General features: G+C 44.2%; 2 protein-coding genes across 3 annotated transcripts in view; one reads left to right on the top strand and one right to left on the bottom strand.

Moving 5' to 3' along the window:
* Positions 1 to 2334, bottom strand: part of MAPK14 (mitogen-activated protein kinase 14) — a 64165-nt gene extending 61831 nt beyond the window's left edge. Inside the window, exon 1 of one of the 2 annotated variants that reach the window (XM_024557573.2) lies at positions 1769 to 2334. In XM_024557573.2, the coding sequence (XP_024413341.1) occupies positions 1769 to 1884 (116 nt within the window). In that variant the 5' untranslated portion in view covers positions 1885 to 2334. The remainder of the gene's footprint in view (positions 1 to 1768) is intronic. The other variant, XM_045193031.3, reaches the window with a different exon arrangement.
* A 1354-nt stretch (positions 2335 to 3688) lies between these two features.
* The window catches only part of SLC26A8 (solute carrier family 26 member 8), a 70642-nt gene continuing 53902 nt past the window's right edge, over positions 3689 to 20428 (top strand). Inside the window, exons 1-4 of the mRNA XM_053914063.1 lie at positions 3689 to 3758; positions 4511 to 4992; positions 9787 to 9977; positions 19736 to 19875. Coding sequence (XP_053770038.1) covers positions 3689 to 3758; positions 4511 to 4992; positions 9787 to 9977; positions 19736 to 19875 — 883 coding nt within the window. The remainder of the gene's footprint in view (positions 3759 to 4510; positions 4993 to 9786; positions 9978 to 19735; positions 19876 to 20428) is intronic.

Here is a 20428-nt window from a genome sequence, read left to right as displayed (position 1 = left end):
ATGTCCCTGGAAATCCGGATCTCCAGATGCAGTACCGAGCTATTCACACCAACAGCAGGGAAACCCTGCAAGCAGTTCCTTTCAACTTCACTAAACTCACCAGAGTTGAACTATTCTGCTGTATCATTCCATTTAAAGTTTAAACATCATTGGTAACAAAAACTTGATACTGCAAAAGTTAATGTGTCAATTCAAGAATGAAAAACAAAGTAAATTAATGAGATATTAAAGGAGCAATATCCAAATATGTCTTTGAAAATTAGCAAGTCGGTAACACACATATATAGTAAAATGTTGCAAATTCCCTAAAATATATGCCCTCTACTATAAAAATGTGGAAAAGATGTCAAGCACGGTGCTGTCAGCAACATGGGTCGGGCAGCGTGAACTAGATCATGCAACATGATCTGTTGCTGGACACAATTGCTCAATCTCAATTACCCAGAAGATTCTACCAAACAGGAAATTCATGATGTGACTTTAAGAAACACAGGAATTATATTTAAAGATTAATACGTTCAAAAGGCTGGAATTCGTTTCAGAACAAGAAATAATTTTATAGACCCCCCTTTCAAATGTTGCATGGGCATTAATTACATGCATCTTTCAGATCAGGTGCTCTCAACTTACTCTAAAGTAACTCTAAAATAGTGTATAAAACCTTGTAAGTTAGAGAAATCAGTGAATGTTTTCACGTCCGGAAATTTTATGGGTATTATTTTAATTTAAACCACACTCACAGTGTGAATTAAAACCGATCTATTCCACATCCTTATGAAAACCATCGTGTACCTGAGGCTATAAACGTAGATAAGTCCCCTGCAAACTCTCTCAGGGGCTTTAAAAACACGGCTCTACTCACAAGAATTATCGTGATCAAAAAAATATTTACAGTATCTCCCAGCATTGTTCAGAACTTTTTGATCTCGAGGGCGTCCAGCGGATCTCGCTTGCTCCAAATGAGAAAACTGTTTGTCAAACAATGCTTAAATGAGCAGTGGAATGTGACTAATCAGCGAGGCCGCCAGCTTCTCAGGCTGCACTGTTCTCGCAGGCGCTATCACCCACCCGCCAGTCCACGGAAAGGAAACACACTTTCAACCGAATCGGAAACGCAGCACTCAAGCTGGCACGGGCTCGCCGAGATAAAGCCGGTATTTTAAGCTCTATGGGTTGCTCCTAATTGAACTGAGAATTCAAAACGAACGCTTCTCAAAATGGGATTTCGACAGAGGCTTGCAGAAAACCCGGAAAGAACGCCCTGCGTCGTCAGTTTCGCTCCGAGGACTGCAGCCTCCCGGTCGGGCTTTGCCCGTCCGCATCTCCCGGCAGCTCCCCGGGCTCGTGTGCTCAGAGGGCAGGCTCCTGCGCCCAGGGTGGGCGCACCTCCGGAGCGGGTCCTTCTGCTCGACGCCATTAGGGAGACACCCCCCCCACCCCTCCGCGAAAGAGCCTCCCCGGGTGCCTGCCCCCGGAGCGGCAACCTCCAAGGAGGGAAGGCTCAGGGTGCAAGCCAGGGTGGAGTTCCAGCACCACCACCCGCTGCCCACCGTGGACCTGCGTCCTGCACACGGATGACCACCCACCCAGGTGTGCAGGGCGAGAGGTGCAAGGGGCAGAGGCGCCGGACAAGGGTCGAAGGGGCAGCCATGCCCTCCCCCAAGGAAAATTCCTGCCGCTTGGTGCATCGCTGAGCCGCGGGGACAGGCCTGGCTCCGGGACATAAAGGCCAGACAGCCACCACGGCCCCAGACCCAGTGACACTCACCACACTGAGCCATAGGCGCCGGAGCCCACCGGGGACAGGTTCTGGTAACGCTCGGGCACCTCCCAGATCGTCTTGTTCAGCTCCTGCCGGTAGAACGTGGGCCTTTCCTGAGACATCTTCCAGCGGCGGCCGCGGGGGGAGGAGGTGGCCCTCCGGGGCCGCGCCTGCACCCGCACCCGCTCCCGGGCCCTCGTCCCCCACGCTGCAGGGCGAGGATCCCGCACCGGCTGCCTGCCCTGCACAGGTGCGGCAGCCGCGACCCTGCCGACTCCCGCGCGCGCGGCCCCTACCAGCCGCAGCGGCTGGCCGCGCCTCGGCGACGAGGACGAGCTCTGCTAAGGGGAAGGACGCACTCTGGAGCTTGAGGATGCGCCCGCCGCGACCTCCCTGCAAGCTGCCCCGGGTCGGGCCGACTCCGGGCTGCGCCACGGGCCGCCGCGCCAGCGGCTGCTGTTCCAGTAGTCGCCGTTCCAGAAGCAGCGAACTGGAGCCTCCCGCTGTGCTCTCGCGAGAGGAGCTCTCGGGACTCTCCGCGAAGCGAGATTTTACCCAATATGGAACCTGCCCGCGGGAGGGGGCTGCGGAGGGAGGAGGACGGGAGACGCAGTTCTCGCGAGAAGAGAGCAACAGCTGGAAACCAGAAGGAATCCGCCGTCTGTTCTTACTGAAGGCGCGAAGGCGGCACCGGGAAGGGGAGGAGAAGCTGGCAACGCGTGCCGCGTGCGCCCCATCGTGGTCGGCGGGGCAAATGGCTGGTGGAAAGTGACAGGGACAAATACGGTGTCGGGAAACGAGCCAAAAGATCTTTGAACTGCCACCAGTCTCCGCCAGCAGCAGAGCACCTGCTCGGCGGAGCCCGCAATTTCCAATAAATACTTGCATTAAAAAAAGAGAGAAGCGTTCAGGCCAGAAAGCGGTTGCATCCCCATCTGCTCAAGGACATATGGCCAGCTCTTCGGAATTCTGATAAAATCTGTCCCAGAAGCAAATATTAGCCCTGCACTAAAGCCGGCGTATTACATCCAAACTCTCCTAGTAGTTTTCAAACTTTTAGGTGCATAAGAATCATCTTGGGAGTGTAAAATGCAGATTTCCAGGACCCCGCAGGGAGTCTAATTGGATAGGTCCGAGATGGGCACCAAGAATATGCATTTTTACAGTAAACCCCAAGCAGTTCTGATTCAGGAAACACTCTGGTATCTCCCTTTGAGAAGCATTTTTTAAACCAACTGACTCCTGCCCTGAGGAGCGTCCACTGATGAAAATATTAAGCATTTAATTCAGGCCTCTCAGAGGAAGGAGAACAGGGCAGAGTGGTATTATTAGGTAAGTGAATTGATCTTTCGTAGACCTTAGTTCCAGTTCATGCAAAATAGAATTCCTTTCTTACATTTCCACCTAGTAGGGTCTTTTAAAAAGTTGGACAAGATAAATATATATGAGCAAATTATTATCACCCCATACCCACCCCCATTGTTACCAACCTATTCCTATGCAAAAGCTTGTTAGAGTAAGCAGAAGAATTGGACCCTAGAAGAAATAGGTAGGTCCAAGTCCGGAAAATTCTCGTCACTTCCCACGATCATTCTCTTTTGTGTTACGCATCCCTTGCCATGCTCAGATTTTGCCTGTCTCGTCCCAGCATCTAGCATAGTGCCTAGAACATAAAAGTTACCCCATAAATATTTGTTGAACAAATTAGAACAATGACCATGATCTCAATTTCAGAGGAGGTGGAGGATCCTCAGTGCTTGTCAAGGAAAAAAGTAAAGAAAACCTGAGACCTGATTCATCGGTGATTCGTATGAAGCTTTTTTTTTTGTTTTCTTTTTCTTTCCTTCTTTTTTTTTCCTTTATTCTCCTCTCTCTCTCTCTCTCTCTCTCTCTCTCTCTCTCTCTCTCTCTCTCTCTCTTGAATCAATGCGGCTTAGCCTGGATTCTCTGTCCTACAAAGACATGCTGCTTGCAAATGTTCCAGGCCAACCTGCAGGTTAGGCAGCTTTGAAAAAGGTAATGAAGGCTGAAGAAGGAATGAGGACAAAAATGGGGCTGAAAAAAACGAGGGCTGGGAGTGAGGAATCGAGGGGATGAGTGAATGGACAACAGAGGAGAGGAAACTTGGAAGTAGGAATTCCAAGAAATTCACAAATGCATCCAACAAACTGGGATGATGAGGTGAGGGTGACCACAAGGGTGGAGTGGGCACTGCATTTACTCGCTCATTCAACATGCATGTATTGAATGCCTGCTAGGTGCCAGGCACTTCTGATGGAAGGGTGACTCAACCACGGACACGTTTGCGGCCTCCAGGAGCGTGCAGTTAACTTCGGGGCAATCATTCAACGATTCAACACAAATTTATTGAGCACTTACTCTATCTACCACTCTGTTTTAAGTACTGCTGATTCAGCCATTAATGAAAGAGGAAAAAACCCCTGACCTTTGAGGGGTGAGACAATTTACAAAAAGGAATAGGTAGAGTGAAGAGCGTGTAACACGGCAGTCCAGCAAGTGTAAAAGTGCAGCCGCCGACCAGGGACAGAAGGCTGCAGGGGCAAAGTGGCGGGCACTGGGCTTCAGGAGGCGGCGTTAAAGCCGGTAAGTGGGGAGAGGGCAGAGCAGGGGGCCCGGGCCGCAGTGCGTTTCAGCCGCAGGACCCAGGCCGGGGCGCACCCAGACCTGGGGCGGAGATCTGAGGGACCTGCAGCCTCAGTTTCCTCGCGCCTCACCTGGCCGGAGGAGGTTGTGGGGCGACTGCGGGTGACTCACTGTGTGCGACGTGCGGGGCGCGAGGCCTGGCATCAGGAAGGCCCCCGATTAAGGGCGGTCAGACCTGCAAGCGAGTGGAGGCCTGGGTGGCACAGGTTCGGGGCTTCCGCGGGAGGGCGGCCCAGGGACCCTGCTCCGCACCCCGCTGCCTGCGCTGCACTGCCTCGCCCCCGCTCCTGCCGCCCGCCCGCCGGAACGCCCGCGGGTTCGGCCGCAACGGCTCGGGAACCGCCTGCGCCGGTGCCCGCCGCGCCGCCAGCCGGGCCGCAGCTGCCTGGGCCTCCGGCGCCCGCACTGCCGCCCCCGCCGACGAGCCCGGTGAGCCGCCGCCGGGGGACGCCCGGGTGCCGAGGCTGCGGCGGGCCCCGGGCGCCCACGTCCCGGTGCGAGGGGCCGCCCCCGGTTACACTGCGAAGTCCCCGGGCGGGGGCGGCGGGGGCCACTGGCGGGGCCAGGCACGTCGCGGGTGCTCCGCCAAAATGTGTGGAATGAATGAATGACGGCCGTCCCTGGGAGCTTATCTCTCAGAGGTACCGTCTCTGATTTTGAAAGGCCGCGTGGAATGGCAATGGCAGTTGTGTGCGTTTTGCAAGGTGAATCCTTTCAAACTCGTTGGGCCGAGCGGTCAGAAGCCCCAGAACCGGTGCGCTGCCGGGCTCACCGCACCACCCACCCCTCTCCCGAGGCCCGACGGCCCAGGCGTGCCTCCTACCTTCGGACCTCTCTGCTTCTGTTCGTTTTGTTCCCTGTGACTGAGTCCACACTGCTACCACCGCCACTTAGCCCGTTTCTCTTATCAAGTCCTGCGTATCGGTGACCCCTGTGGAGCCTTCTCTACATCCCCCACCCCAATAGCGAGTTCTCCCCAACACGCCCTAATTGTTACACTGTCATCAGGTTACAGTAAGATAATTGTTTCTGTGTCCAGTGGTCAGCTCCATGGGGACTGTCCCCTTATTATTCCTCCTGGCCACTAGGCAGAGTGACTGAGGGACGCTAAAAGGCTCTGTGTTTGTGCCTGTTCTGTATTCCAAATACATTCCCCATAAAAATGTAGGTGGCGAAGGGGAAAGAGGTGCTTCTGATGGAATTCCAAATGCTTATTTTGAAATTTTGGAAGTGAATTTCACCTTCCCATGATTATAGAGAACGTGAGAGGTGTTTAAGACAGTATCGGAGGGAAAATTCTTGCAACTAAATTAGGCTCAGGATTTCATGTATGTTGGGTTGCGTTTAAATTTTTTGTTCTTGACTTTTAAAATACTTTCGACATTATGTAAGTGAATCAATGGGTGGCTGGATAGACAGGGGTCTTTTAGGGGCTGAAGGAGCTAGGTCAAAAGTGCCTGTATTTTAATGGTGGCCCCCAACTTAGCATTGAAAGGCTGAATAAAATGATTGGCTACATTTACAGTGGTTCACATACTTTATTGTGTATTGGAATCACCTGGAGACCTTCCCAAACCTTGCTGCTGGCCCATCCTCAGTTTCTAATTAATTTGGGTCTTGCTTGGTGGAGCCGGAGAATTTGCATTTCTAACCTAGTTCCCAGGTGGTGGTGAGGCTGTTTATGTAAGAACAGAGTGTGACTTACAGAGATCAAATTAATTTCTGTTAGTTTGTAGTGAATCCAGATACCCCAAATTATGTCATATTGATAGAATTCCAAAATGAAACTGTAATGAGTTCATACCCACAGTTCACCCGCCTAAATATCTCGTCTGGTGGCAGGTAGCATCAGAGAGTTGTTTGCTAAGTGGACATTTGTCTTCCAGATTATGGGTAGAGCTTTGCATGCCGTTGATCTCACTGTGTGCAGAGGCCCCATCACGCTAACGCTTAGGAGAAAGTAACAGAGACCCCCTCTTGGGTTGTGTCTTGGCTGAAAGGTCCTTATCCCGTCCATGTAGTTTGGATGATGTTTTTCTGAAATCATCACCTTTCCACACTGAAGTGCATCTGCCACTTGTCAGCAGGAGCTTCTTGTCACTGCACCTTGCGGGGAAAGGGTCCTGCTAGTGCCGAAAAATGAACCACTAGGGTTTCTATGAAATCAAGAAAGACATAAAGGAGCTAAAGAAATTCCAGAGAAGACTGCGAAAAAAACACCCAATACGGAAACCATGTGTTTTCTCTTGCTGCCTTAGCCAGTCATGGGACGAGCCCTTTAACGACAGCCTTCCACGTGCCCCTCCAGGGCATCCTCACCAGGGCCCCACAGGTTATGATTTGGCTACCCCTCCCCTAGGCTACTGTACCAGTAATAGTAATCGTCTCCAGTTGGCCTTTTTAGCTCCGGCTCTAACTCTTAAGTACTGTTCAGTGAGCTTAACCTGATGAGGGAAGTGATTCGTGTCTGCGCTGTCCGTGTGGTAGCCCCTGGCTCGTGTGGCTGTTGAGCACTCGAAATGAGGCTAGCGTGATGGAGGAACTGGATTTTTTATTTTACTGTATTTTAATTAAGTTGAATTTAAATAGCTTCGGGTAGCTAGAGGCTGCTGCCCCAGACAGCACAGCTCCAGACCATGGCACAGCTCGTGTTCCGAGGCGGGGGTGTCTACTCATAGCGCTACATTTGCTCAATAGCTGAATAGCTACACTTTAAACAGCTAACAAGTCCAGGTTGGACTCAGCAGTCAAGACCCTCTAATAGGCCTCAACCTACTTTTGGGGGCTTACCATTGACTTTACTAAGATTTATTGAATTACTTGCCTTATTATCTTATTATCTCTGAAATGTATCCTGCCCTATTCCTAAAACACCTTATTCTCCTCCTTGCCCCCAGTGTAGACAGAGCAAAGCTCAAATCATGTTCCTCCAGGAGATCTTCCTCATCCTTCCAGGTTGGGGTTATTAATTCCACTCTGTGGGAGATTACATTGTATTAGGACGTGGCATCTATTTTAGAATCAGAAAGGCTGCGTTCAGACTGGCTCCGCTATTATGGTAGGACTCCATGGAGCTCACTAAATTCAGCAGTAAGTTGAAGGCTAGGAGATGAAGGCCACCTCTTGAATATAAATGATGGAGACTGAAGTCAAGAAAACGAAACACTACTTTCCCTAAGTGAACTAATAGAATATGATGCCTCCAAAGGGTACGACAACAGAAAATGTAAATACTTAGCTTTGAAAGAGAGGGAAATTCTCAGGGGATAAACTATAATTTGCAATGGGAGGAGAGGGTTTTTTTGTGTCTTCAATAACAATTCTCTTGATCTACTAGTCATGTCTGGTGGCCCACAGGCTGAATCCAGCCTGCAGAGGTGTTTAGTTAGATGTGTACTATGATTGTGAAAATGTGTAAACTGATTGACATTTAAAAATCAGAACTTCAGATGAAATCTGGAATTATGGCTTCTCTTGGAAAAGATCGGATCTGGCCATGCCGGGCCCAACGTGACCCACTACAGCAATCGCTGGAGCTGAGTAGCTGCTGCAGCCCCCCTCCACCCCCAGGCCCACTGTTGCCACTGTTTTTGACATTCAGGCATTGCCTGCTTCTCACCAACCTGTCCTCGCTGCCACTTTCAGAAACAAAATGCTGGATTCTAGACCCTGGATCTAACCCAGGATGGCAGTTACTATAATCTCAATATAATTAACAAGTTAAGTAGGCTCTTTTAGTTGCCAGGGACACATATATTCTAGTAATGGAAGCTTATTGTAAGATTACGTGAAAAAAAAAAGGAAGACTGGGTCAAATATTCCTATGGGTGGGGAAAAAAACGGAAATATTACTTATGTATTAGTGTACAATTCTACCTGGTTTTTTTCCTGGAGAAGACACGAAGTACTAATTCTCTTAAGTGACACATTGTAAAATACCTCTTCCATCTTCCTCTGTGTTCCCCAACCACATACTCACTTCTCTATTGAATTTGTGATTTTTAGTTCACGGTGTTGTGTAGCATACTACTGCTACCCAATGCTTCGAGGGTAAAACTACAATATGTAACTATGGCCCAGCTACTTAACTTTTCTAAAGCCTCAGTATTATCACCTACAAAATAGGGATAACGGTAGTACCAGGATTGTTGTGGGAATTCAATGAAAAAACTCATGAAAAAAATCTAGCACAACGCTTGCCATATAGTGAGTGCTCTGCAAAGGTTGGCGTTGCTGAGGGTGTGTGATCACCTGCAGGGAAAATGACGTTGATGGCACATTAACCTTGTTTCCAGCCTCACCTACTAATGAACTATCTGTAGGACCTACCTACTTTGTGCTTGCCAATGTATTGTAGAGCGATGGCACATATATACTTTTTCACATTTGTGTGGAAGAATTTTAGAGTTTAAGCCTTTTTTATTTTTCAAAAATACAGACGATCAAGAATGATTATACTTTCTTGCAGAGATGGAACTATATCCACCCTCAGGAACTCCTCCTCATTCTCTTAAAAGAGCAAGACCATACAGAGTTTTAAAGCTTCATGTAACCCTTAGAGATCATATGGCCCACCCACGTCGTTTTATGGACAAGGAAACTGACACTGGAACTTCTTTTCTACGACACTTGCCCCCAATCAGATAGCTAGTTAGAAAAACAGCCACAGCTAGATCCCCAGTCTCCTAAGACCCTGTGCAATGCTTTTGCTGTTATGGCACGAGGCCACTGATTGAATACTACATAGTCATTAAGGAATACTTGTTGGGGGGCTGCTAAGGGTCAGGCACTCTTCTGAGCCCTGCGAATACAGCTGTGAACAGTTGAAGTCCTGCCTCTTAGAGGGAAACAGACAATGGTCAAAGAAACAGCCCTAAGTCAGGTGTTGGCAATCGCTGTGAAGAACAGGGAAGGGTAAAGAGACAATGATAGGTACGCTATTTCAGCAGAGAAGGAGTTAGGAAGACGCCGTATGGACTGACCACTTAACCCTCTGCCTTTTTTTTTTTGTGAAAGTTAGTGGTTATACTGACTTGCACCTCTTAATCATTTTCCTACAGCATAATTGAATATAAATAAAACTAGGCTTCCTAGCAGGACACCTGGGTTCTAGTGCTGACTCTAACTGAGTAACAGCCAAGTCTGTTTAAACTTTGGAGCCCCAGTTTCCCCAAGATGCGAATAATTCTCACCTTGCATTCTTTCTAGGGTGGTTTTGAGTATAAAATTGTAAAACACACGAGAAGATTTTACAATACTGCAATGTGTTAGGCAAATATAAGGTATCGTCATGTGGAACTTTTGCTTAAAAGGGTCTAGATTTTTTAAAATCACCTTCTGTTTGATCTGTTTTCATCCAGCCAGGAATGATGCAGCCAGGGAGTAGCAGTCACGGTTTTGACTCTAAATACAGGGAGAACTCTTTCACGTATGATGTTAAGCGAGATGTGTACAATGAGGAGACCTTCCAACAGGAGCACAGAAGGAAGTCCGCTTCCTCTGGGAACATGGACATCGACATCACCACCTTCAGACACCACGTCCAGTGCCGGTGCGTGTGTGGCCATCCGCCGGCTTTGAGGCTGGCGGCACCACAACCCTATGGGACCCCTTTCGGTGCCTACTTCTGTCTTCCTCCTCTGAATCCCTGTCGCCGGAACCCTAGTGTACCGAGCGGTTTCTCTTCAGTTGAGTGTGTGTGTGTGTGCTGTGTCCTTTAGCACCTTCTTGACTGTAAACTTGAGCACGGAAACCTTGAGTGTCCCCCACAGGATCTGAGGGTGACATTTCATGAGTACGTTGTGTGATTAACCACCATCACCAGTCTCCCAACAACAGCAACAAAAAGCAACCGTGGTGGATGAATTAATGGTAGCAGAATGACATCCTTTTAATCTCCCAGCCAGCTGCGCCCACGCAGGACTCGTGGTCATCAACAGGGAGCCCACACCTCCGATACGCACGGCGACTATGCAGCCCCACGGTTCAGGGGCTCCTGACCCGTTTCTGTGCCGTGAGACTTTCAGCAGTCTGGGAAAGCTTACGAACCGCTTTGCAGAATATTCTTTTTATTTTTTACTGTGGTAAATATATATATCCCCACATTATATTATAAATATATATAACATTATAAATATAAATATATAAATATGTAACACAAAATTAGCAGTTTTATCTATTTTTAAGTGTACAACTCAGCATTAATGACACTCGCAATATTGTGTCACCATCAGCATTATCTGTTTCCAACACTTTTCACTCCCTTAAACAGGAACTCTGTACCCATTAAGTAATAACTCCCCACTTTCCCCGCCCCTCTGGCTCTTGGTAACCTCTCTTGTACTTCCTGTCTCTATGAGTTGCCTATTCTCGATACTTCCCTGAAGTGGAGCCAGACAATATCTGTCTTTCACGAGTAGCTATGTCACGTAGCCGCGTGGTCCAGGTTCGTCCACGTTGGAGCACGGATCAGCACTTCGCTTTCCAGCTGAGATATTCCATTGGATGTATACAGCGCACTTTGTTTATCCACTCATCTGCTGGTGGGCACCTGGGTTGTTGCTACTGTTTGGTTGTTATGAATAATGCTGCCATGAGTACTGGCACAGGAGTGTCTGCTGAGTCCTTGTTTTCAGTCCTTCTAGGTATGTCCCCAGGAGTAGAATTGTCGGATCATGTGGAAATTCTGTGTTTAACTTTTTGAGGAACTGCCAAACGTTTTTACAGCGGCTACCCCATGATACATTCACACCAGCAGTGTTCAAGTGTTCTGATTTCTCCCTGTCCTGTACATTTATTATTTACCTTTTTTTTATTATTATAGACACCCTAGTAGCTGTGAAGTGGTGTCTCTCTGTGGGTTTTGCTTGTTTGTTTTCCATTTCCCAATGACCAAATATGACGGGCATCTTTTCTTGTGCTTAGTGGTCATTTGTATGTCTTCTTTGGAGAAATGTGTTTTCCTTTGCCCTTTTTACAATTAGGTTGTTCGACTTTTGTTGAGTTGTAGGAGTTCTTTATGTGTTCTAGATACTAAATCCTTACCAATATAGAATTTGCAAATACTTTCTCCCATTCTGTAGGCTGTCTTTTCACCCTGTCGTTAGTGTCCTTTAGTAGTGCACCTCCTACCGAAGGACACTACGTTTTTGGGGTTTTTTTAAATTTTAATGAAATACAACTTATCTATTTTTTCTTTTGTTGCCTGTGACTTTGGTATCATATTTAAGAAACTGTTGTGAAATCCAAGATGATGAAGACTTTCCCCTATATTTTCTTCTAAGAGTTTGTAGTTTTAGGTCTTAAATTTAGATCCTTGGTTCACTTTGAATTAATTGTGTACGATGTAAAGTAAGGGCCCCACCTCATTCTTTGCTAAGTGGGTCTCCCATTTTCCCAGCACCATTTGTGGAAGAGACTGTTCTTTTCCCATTGAATGACCTTGGCCTGAAATTTTTTCAATGCACAAAACACATAAAATTATAAAGGAAACCAGTTTTATTGAAATATAGTTTATTAAAATATGAACAATCCAAAAATTATGTAATTTAATAACATGGGTATAATAACTATACCCAAAGTAGTAATGAATACAAATGATATTTTAAGATACCTGCAGCAATTTTAATGTAATACAAGAATATTTGTGATTTCTGTTGGTGACAAAGTCAAGTTCTCCTGACACTACTTTGGTTTGTTGTTAACATTCATAATTGAAAGAAATGCTAAATTTCAGTTCAGAGGTCAGTGAAAATAAAGATATAATTTTTCCTAAGTTTACATACCTCCAGGAATTGCATCTACAGACTTGGGGAACCCTCTGTAACCTGCCACATGAGGTTAGCCCTGATTCTCAGGCTGTCCTCACCCAGGCTCTGGACCCACTGCCCACCAGTGGTGTGGGCCAGGTAACAAGAGGAAGCCCCGCACAGCTCTGTGGCAGACTTCCTCCTTGGAGGCACCCTCCTTTGTCCATATCCTGCCTTTTGCAACTTGTGGTCTTGGGTGTCCCTCCCAGTCTTACAACACTACTCCTATTTTCTCTGCTCCAGGATGGGCCAGACGTCATTCGTTAAAGAGGGAATTGGGAGGCCACTTAGGCTTTGTCTCTGCAAAAGGATAGTCTTTTCCTGACTTGTCCTTCCTCATAAACACGTACTTACTCCCCTCCCCCTGCCCTAGGCTTAGGCACTGAAATCTCACACGTTCTGCCCTCCACGGGCTCTCTTAGCAGTTTTTATTCCCTACTTCTGAATTTTGACCTGAAAGTCACTGTGGTTAAGAGCAAGACTTAGCAGCTGGATTGCCTGGTTTTGAATCCCAGTTCTCCTGCTCCCCAGCTGTGCGACCCTAAGTAAGCTATCCACCGCACTGTGCTTCAGTTTCCTCGCCTGTAAAATGGGGATGGTACTAGCACCTATTTCCTAAGGTGATTGTGAGGATTTTTTTTTTATTAAAGTGTAGTTGGCATACAATATTATATTAGTTTCAGGTGCACAACATACCTTACAATGTGATCACCACACTAAGTCTAGCACCCATCTGTCACCAGGCAAAGTTACCACGGTATCGTAGGCTAATTCTCCTTCCCTTTTTTAACTCACCCCTCCAACCACCTCCCCTCTGGCCACCATCACTTTCTGTGAGTCTGTTTCTGCTCTGTTTTGTTTATTTGTTTCTTCTTTCTTTTAGATTCCACATAGAAGAGACATCATGTAGTATTTGCCTTTCTCTGTCTGACTTATTTTACTCAGGGTAATACCAGGTTGTCACAAATGGCAGGATTTCACTTTTTATAGCTGAGTAACATTCCCTTATATCACATCTTCTTTATCCATTCCTCCATCCGTGGACACCTGGGTTGTGTCCGTATCTTGGCCACTGTAAATAATGTTGCAATGAATATATGGGTACATATATCTTTTCGAATTAGTGTTTTTGTTTTCTTCAGATAAACACCCAGAAGTGGAATTGCTGGGTGATATGGTAGTTTTTTATTTAGCTTTTTAAGGAAACTTCATCTGTTTTTCATAGTGGCCACACCCATTTATAGTCCCACTGAGGGTGCACAAATGTTCCCTTTTCTCCACATCCTCACCAACGCTTGTTATTTGTTGACTTTTTTTTTTTATATAGCCTTTTTGACTGGCACGAGGTGTTATCTTATTGTGGTCTTGATTTGCATTTCTCTAATTAGTGATATTAAACATCTTTTCATATGTCTGTTGGCCATCTGTATGTCTTCTTTGGAAAAATGTGTTTTTTTTTCACGTCTTCTGTCCATTTAAAAAATTATTTATTTTTTATTCTCATTTGAGGGCATGTTAACTGATTTTCAGAAAAAGGGGGGGGAGAGAAAGAGAGAGAGAAACACTGATGTGAGAAAGAAACCAATTGGTTGCCTACTGTAGGTGCCCCAACTGGCAACGCAACCCACAACCTACCCGGGAATCGAACCAGCGACCTTTTGGTGTACGGGACAATGCTCTAACCAACTGAGCCACACTGGCCAGGGCCTCTGTCCATTTTTTGATCATTTGTTTATTTTTTTCTTATTGAGTTGTGTGAGTTCCTTTATATTTTGGATATCAACCCCTTACTGGACATATGAGTATCATTTGTGAATATCTTCTTGAGTTCAGTGGGTTATCTTCATTTTGTTGTTAATTTTCTTCACTGTGAAGAAGCTTTTTATTTTGATGTAGTCCCATTTGTTTATTTTTTTTCCTTTGTTGCCCTTGCCTGAGGGGACATATCCAAAAAGATATTACTGAGAGTGATATCAAAGAGTTTTTTTACCTATGTTTTCTTCTACGACTTTTATAGTTTTAGGTTGAATGTTCATCTTTAATCCATTTTTAGTTCATCTTTGTATATGGTGTAAGAAAGTGGTCCAGTTTCACTTTTTTTTTTTTTTTTGCATGTATCTGTTCAGTTTTCCCAACAAAACTTGTTACACAGACTGTCATTTCTTCATTGTATGTTTTTTCCACCTTTGTGGAAAAATTGATTAATTGACCATATATGCCAGGGTTTATTTCTGGGCTCTCTATTCTGTTCCATTGATCTGTGTGTCTGTTTTTGTACCAGTACCATACTGTTTTGATTATTATGGCCTTGTATAGTTTGAAATCAGGGAGCGTGATACTGCCAACTTTCTTCTTCTTTCTTAAGATTGCTTTGGTTATACGTAGTATTTGGTGGTTCCATTTAAATTTCAGGATTATTTGTTCTAGTTCTGAGAAGAATGACATTGGTATGTTGATAGGGATTGCATTGAGTCTGTAGATTGTTTTAGGTAGCATGAACATTTTTAAGATATTAGTCTTTTTAATCAATGAATATGATATAGCTTTCCATTTTTGGAGTCCTCTTCAATTTCTTTCTTCAATGTTTTATAGTTTTTAGAGCATTGGTCTTCACCTCATTGGTTAAATTTATTCCCAGGTATTTTATTCTTTCTGATGCAGTTATAAATGGGATTGTTTTCTTAATTTCTTCTTTTGGTCATTTGTTATTACTATATAGAAATGTTGCAGATTTTAGTATATTAACTTTGTATTCTGTTACTCTACTGAATTCATTTATTACTTTTATTAATTTTTTGGTAGAGTCTTTAGAGTTTTTCTATATATGGTATTATGTCACCTGCAAATAGTGATAGTTTTGCTTCTTCCTTTACAATTGGAATGCCTTTTATATCTTTTTCTTGTCTGATTGCTGTGGCTAGGACTTCTAATACTTTATTGAATAACAGTGGTGGGAGTGGGCACCCTTGTCTTGTTCCTGATCTTAGAGGAAAATCTCTCAATTTTTCATCATTAGTATGATGTTAGGTATGTTTTGTCATATATGGCCTTTATTATGTGGAGGGAAGTTCCCTCTATATCCACTTGGTTGAGAGTTTTTATCATATATGGATGTTGAATCTTGTCAAATGCTTTTCATGCATCCATTGAGATGACCATATAATTTTTATTCTTGTTTTTGTTATGTGATGTTATCACATCATTAACAGATATTGAACCATCCTTGCATCCCTCAGATAAATCTCACTTGATCATGGTATATAATCTTTTTAATGTATTATTGAATTCAGTTTGCTAGAAATATTTCATTGAGAATTTTCACATCTATGTTTATCAGGGATATTGGCCTATAATTTCCTTTCTTTTCTTTTCCTCCCTTCCTTCCTTTCTTCCTTCCTTCTTTCCTTCCTTCCTTCCTTCTTTCCTTTCTAGTATCATTGTCTGGTTTTGGTGTCAGGGTAATATTGGCCTTGTGGAATGAATCTGGAAGTTATTGCTCTTCAATTTTTTGTAATAGTTTGAGAAGAATAGATATTAATTCTTTAAATGTTTGGTAGAATTCACTGGTGAAGGCATCTGGTCCTAGGCTTTTGTTTTGGGGGAGGGTTTTTTTTTATTATTATTACTGTTTCAGTTTATTGCTAGTAATTGGTCCATTCAGATCTTCTGTTTCTTCCTGATTCACTCTTGGAAGGTTGTATGTTTCTAGGAATTTATCCACTTCTTTTAGTTTGTCCAAGTTGTCCAATAAGTGGCATATAATTGTTCATTGTATTCTTTTATTATCCTTTTATTTCTGTGGTGTTGGTTGTAGTCTCTTTTTTTAATTTTTGTTTTTATTTATTTGAGTTCTCTTGTTTTCTTGATGAGTCTGGCTAAAGGTTTGTCAATTGCAAGAATTTAAAGAGTATTTGTAAAGCAATGGGCACATAAAAATCACTATGTAAGTGGACTTTTTTTTTAGTAAAATATGCACAATTTTTTAACTCTATCACTTTCCTTCTGCAGAAAACCTAATCTCTTTTTATTTTCTCCCTCTTAGTTTTAGCAAGTGCGAATACATCCTTTCTAGTCAAAATACCTCATTGGCTGTCACACTGACTTACATTACTCACTTTTAAGATCCCTAAACTAAAATCCAGATTCGTGTTGAATCCTCATACTTTTCCCCACCAACTCCAATCTCCGTTCCTCTAACATCCTCCTTGATTCTTTTCAGTCTTAGACACTCACTATTCCACGTTCATTTTATTTTTTGCCATATTAAATGGCTTTGATGACTCTGCTTGGGGTGGCTGGTCTTTCACCAAGTGGCACTTGGAATGGAGGAGAGGAAGTAAGACCGGACCAGGGGAAGAAACAGATTGTCCCAATGCCATGCTCTACTCACCTCCATAGAAGGCCGTAGTTGGAGAGGGCACACTCTGTGCACCTGTCTAACACTCAGGGGCTCTCATAAAAATAGCAATATGATGTTCCTTTCAAATCAGTGGTCTTGCCCCTGAAACCTGAGCAGAATTTAACAGCTCTCAGTAGGACCTGTGGCAGTAATAGAGTGGATAGAACACTAAACTAGGAATCAGAAGACCTAGTTTCGAGCCCCAAGTCATGAAAGGCAAGGACCTACATCCAAGATTACTCCATCCAGCAAAGCTATCATTTAGAATGGAAGGGCAGATAAAGTGCTTCCCAGATAAGGTCAAGCTAAAGGAGTTCATCATTACCAAGCCCTTATTATATGAAATGTTAAAGGGACTTATCTAAGAAATAGAAGAAGATAAAAAACTATGACCACTTATGACCATGACCTTGGCAAAGTCACTTATACTTATTTGGCCCTAATTACCTTAGGGATAGTAATGCTCGTAGTTGTGAGAGTCAAAGATATGTGAACATACTCTCTTTTGAGCACACATTTTAGTCTTGTGTACATCAAAGTTATATTTGTTGCTATAATCAAATCCCAACTATCCAGATTCAGCTCACACATGAAAAATCTTCATAGGCTTTGCTTTCAGCCCATATTGAACTGTGTGAGTGAGGCAGAGCTGGCTGAATGGAAAACTAAAGATTCAAAACCTCTAGCTATAAAATACTGCAGAGGTTGCAACAGCAGGAGAAACTCCCAGTCTCACAGGAGAGTATGTTGGAAAGTGGGGCCAGAGTGGAGTGAGTGAGTGGCATTGTTCCCTCTCTAGGCCCTCCCCCACGCGCAGCGCCACAACGCAGCAAAGAGCGTTGCCTCACCCAGGTGAACACCGAAGGCTCTGCCCCCTTACATAACAGGTGTGCTGAGACAAATAAAGCCCAAATGAAAGAACAGATCAAAACCCCAGGAAAAGAGCTAAGCAATGAGGAGATAGATAACCTATGTGATGCAGAGTTCAAAACACTGGTAATCAGGATGCTCACAGAATTGATTGAGCTGTGTTACAAAATGAAGGAAGAAATGAAGGCTACCCAAAGTGGAAAAAAAAAAAAGCAAAATACACAGGGAACCAACAGTGAAGGGAAGGAAATTGGGACTCAAATCAATGATTTGGAACAAAAGGAAGAACAAAACATTCAACCAGAACAGAATGAAGAAACAATAATTCAGAAAAATTAGGAGAGGCTTAGGAACCTCTGGGACAACTTTAAACATTCCAACATCCAAATCATAGGGGTGCCAGAAGGAGAAGAGGAAGAAAAAGACATTGAAAATTTATTTGAAAAAATAATGAAGGAAAACTTACCCAATAGAAACTAGACTGGCAAAGGAAACAGACTTCCAGGAAGTCCAGAGAGTCCCAAAGAAATTGGACTCAAGGAGGAACACACCAAGGCACATCATCATTAAGTTACTCAAGATTAAAGATAAAGAGAGAATCTTAAAAGCAGCAAGAGGAAAGGAGAGAGTTACCTACAAAGGAGTTCCCATAAGATTATCAGCTGATTTCTCAAAAGAAACCTTACAGGCAAGAAGGGGCTGGAAAGAAGTATTCCAAGTCATGAAAGGCAAGGACCTACATCCAAGATTACTCTATCTAGCAAAGCTATCATTTAGAATGGAAGGGCAGATAAAGTGCTTCCCAGACAAGGTCAAGCTAAAGGAGTTCATCATTACCAAGCCCTTATTATATGAAATGTTAGAGGGACTTATCTAAGAAATAGAAGAAGATAAAAAACTATGAACAGTAAAATGACAACAAACTCAACTATCAACAACTGAACCTAAAAAACTAAAACTAAGCAAACAACTAGAACAGGAACAGAATCACAAAAATGGAGATCACATGGAGGGTTATTAGTGGGGAGAGCGAGGGGAAGAATGGGGGGAAAAGGTACAGGGAGTAAGAAGCATAATTGGTAGGCATAAAATAGACAGGAGGAGGTTAAGAATAGTATAGGAAACAGAGAGGCCAAAGAACTTATATGCACAATCCATGGACATGAACTAAGTGGGCGGGGAGGGGAATGCTGGAAGGAGGGGGTGTGGCAGGGCAGAGGGGGGAGTAAGGGGAGAAAAAATTGGGAAAACTGTAATAGCATAATCAATAAATTATACTTTTTAAAAAAGCAATTTAAAACCAAACTAGTTTTACTGATTAATTACTGATTGATGGATTGATTGATTGGTGGTCATTCTTCTGTTTTAGATGATCCAAAAGTTAAAATAGCTTTTCTCAATTTTATCATCATTGACACTTTGGACAAGAACATTGTTTCTTACAGAGAGCTGTCCTGTGTATTTTAGGATGTTTAGTAGCATCCCTGGCCTCTACCCACTCGACACCTGTCAGGATAATCAAAAACATCTCCAGATATTGCAGGCCTTCCCGCTGGGAAACAGAATCACTTCTGGCTGACATCTACTGAGTTCAAGAATACCAAGGTCTTATTTTACTGCTCTTTATTTACACGTCTAACTCCTTAAGCATGGTAACTCCATATTCTATATTTTCTCTACATTTCTACATATCACAGGTCAAAACTACATAGAGTTAACGTTCAATAAAAATTTTGGCATACGGGAAAGCTATGACTATGTTAATTGCCCCTGCACTCACCAGTATCACATCCCAAAAAACTGTCCTTATCAAGACAAAGCACTAAGTCCGTTTTCTACTGGAAAGCTGGTCAGTTTAAATCTTTCTAAATGTCCTGTAAAAACAAAAACTTGATTTGTACGCTGGACTTACAAGGCTTGGAGTTTTGTTATATAGGACAATGGCTCTCAACTGCAGGTGGTTTTGTCTCCCAGGGAACATTTGCCCATGTCTGGAGGCATTTTTGGGTGTCACAACTGGGGGAAGGGGCATCCAGTGGGATGCTGCTGAACGTCCTACACTGCACGGGACAGCTCCACCACAAACAATTATCCAGTCCAGTGTATCAACATTTTGACAGCGTTAACAAGGAACTCCGCTGTCCTGGAAGAATTGTGCACTGTGTCTTTTCTTGGCTATGTGGGCTTTTTCTTTGGAGAGCATAATCGAGTCTCTGTTCTTCTTTCTCGCAGCTGCTCATGGCACAAGTTCCTAAGATGCATGCTTACGATCTTCCCCTTCCTAGAATGGATGTGTTTGTATCGATTCAAGGACTGGCTTCTTGGAGACTTGCTTGCTGGTATGAGTGTTGGCCTTGTGCAAGTCCCCCAAGGTAAGGACGATAAAAAGCCTTTCACCCACAGACGGCGAGTCAGACCTTGTCCGCTCGCCCAGAGTAGACAATTACTTCTACTAGATGAATAGAAAACAAATGTGAATTCCAATCACATCATTACCATTTGTGCGTTCCCTTTCCTGCCAGGTTTCTAACTCAGGATGGTCCCACAATACTCGGTTTAGTCTGCGCCCCTGAATACTGGCATCTGCAATGCCCATTCATGGTCATTTCTTTTCCTAACTAGATATTTCATAGTCACGTGACCACAAAAGACCTCATTGGCACTGGTGTTACTTAGAAAGGTGACGGATAGGAAACATAGCATGCTAGCATCTCTTTGACAAGTCGCACACACAGCAGTCCAGGGAGTACTCTTTGGTCTTCCAGGTGGCAGTTCGTTCAGACTTAAAACAACAAGATCGTTCAGATAGGTTGAGAGCTAGCTGGGCTTTAGAAGCCTCATTTCCCAAACAGAAGCCAATGCCTCTGGTAATTTTCATTAACATTTGCTTCCTGGGTCCTAAAAGTGACATGCCCAGTTACAAGA

Source organism: Desmodus rotundus, chromosome 11, assembly GCF_022682495.2.
Source record: "Desmodus rotundus isolate HL8 chromosome 11, HLdesRot8A.1, whole genome shotgun sequence".
NCBI classification, from domain to species: domain Eukaryota; kingdom Metazoa; phylum Chordata; class Mammalia; order Chiroptera; family Phyllostomidae; genus Desmodus; species Desmodus rotundus.
This window is presented reverse-complemented; position numbering and strand designations above follow the sequence as displayed.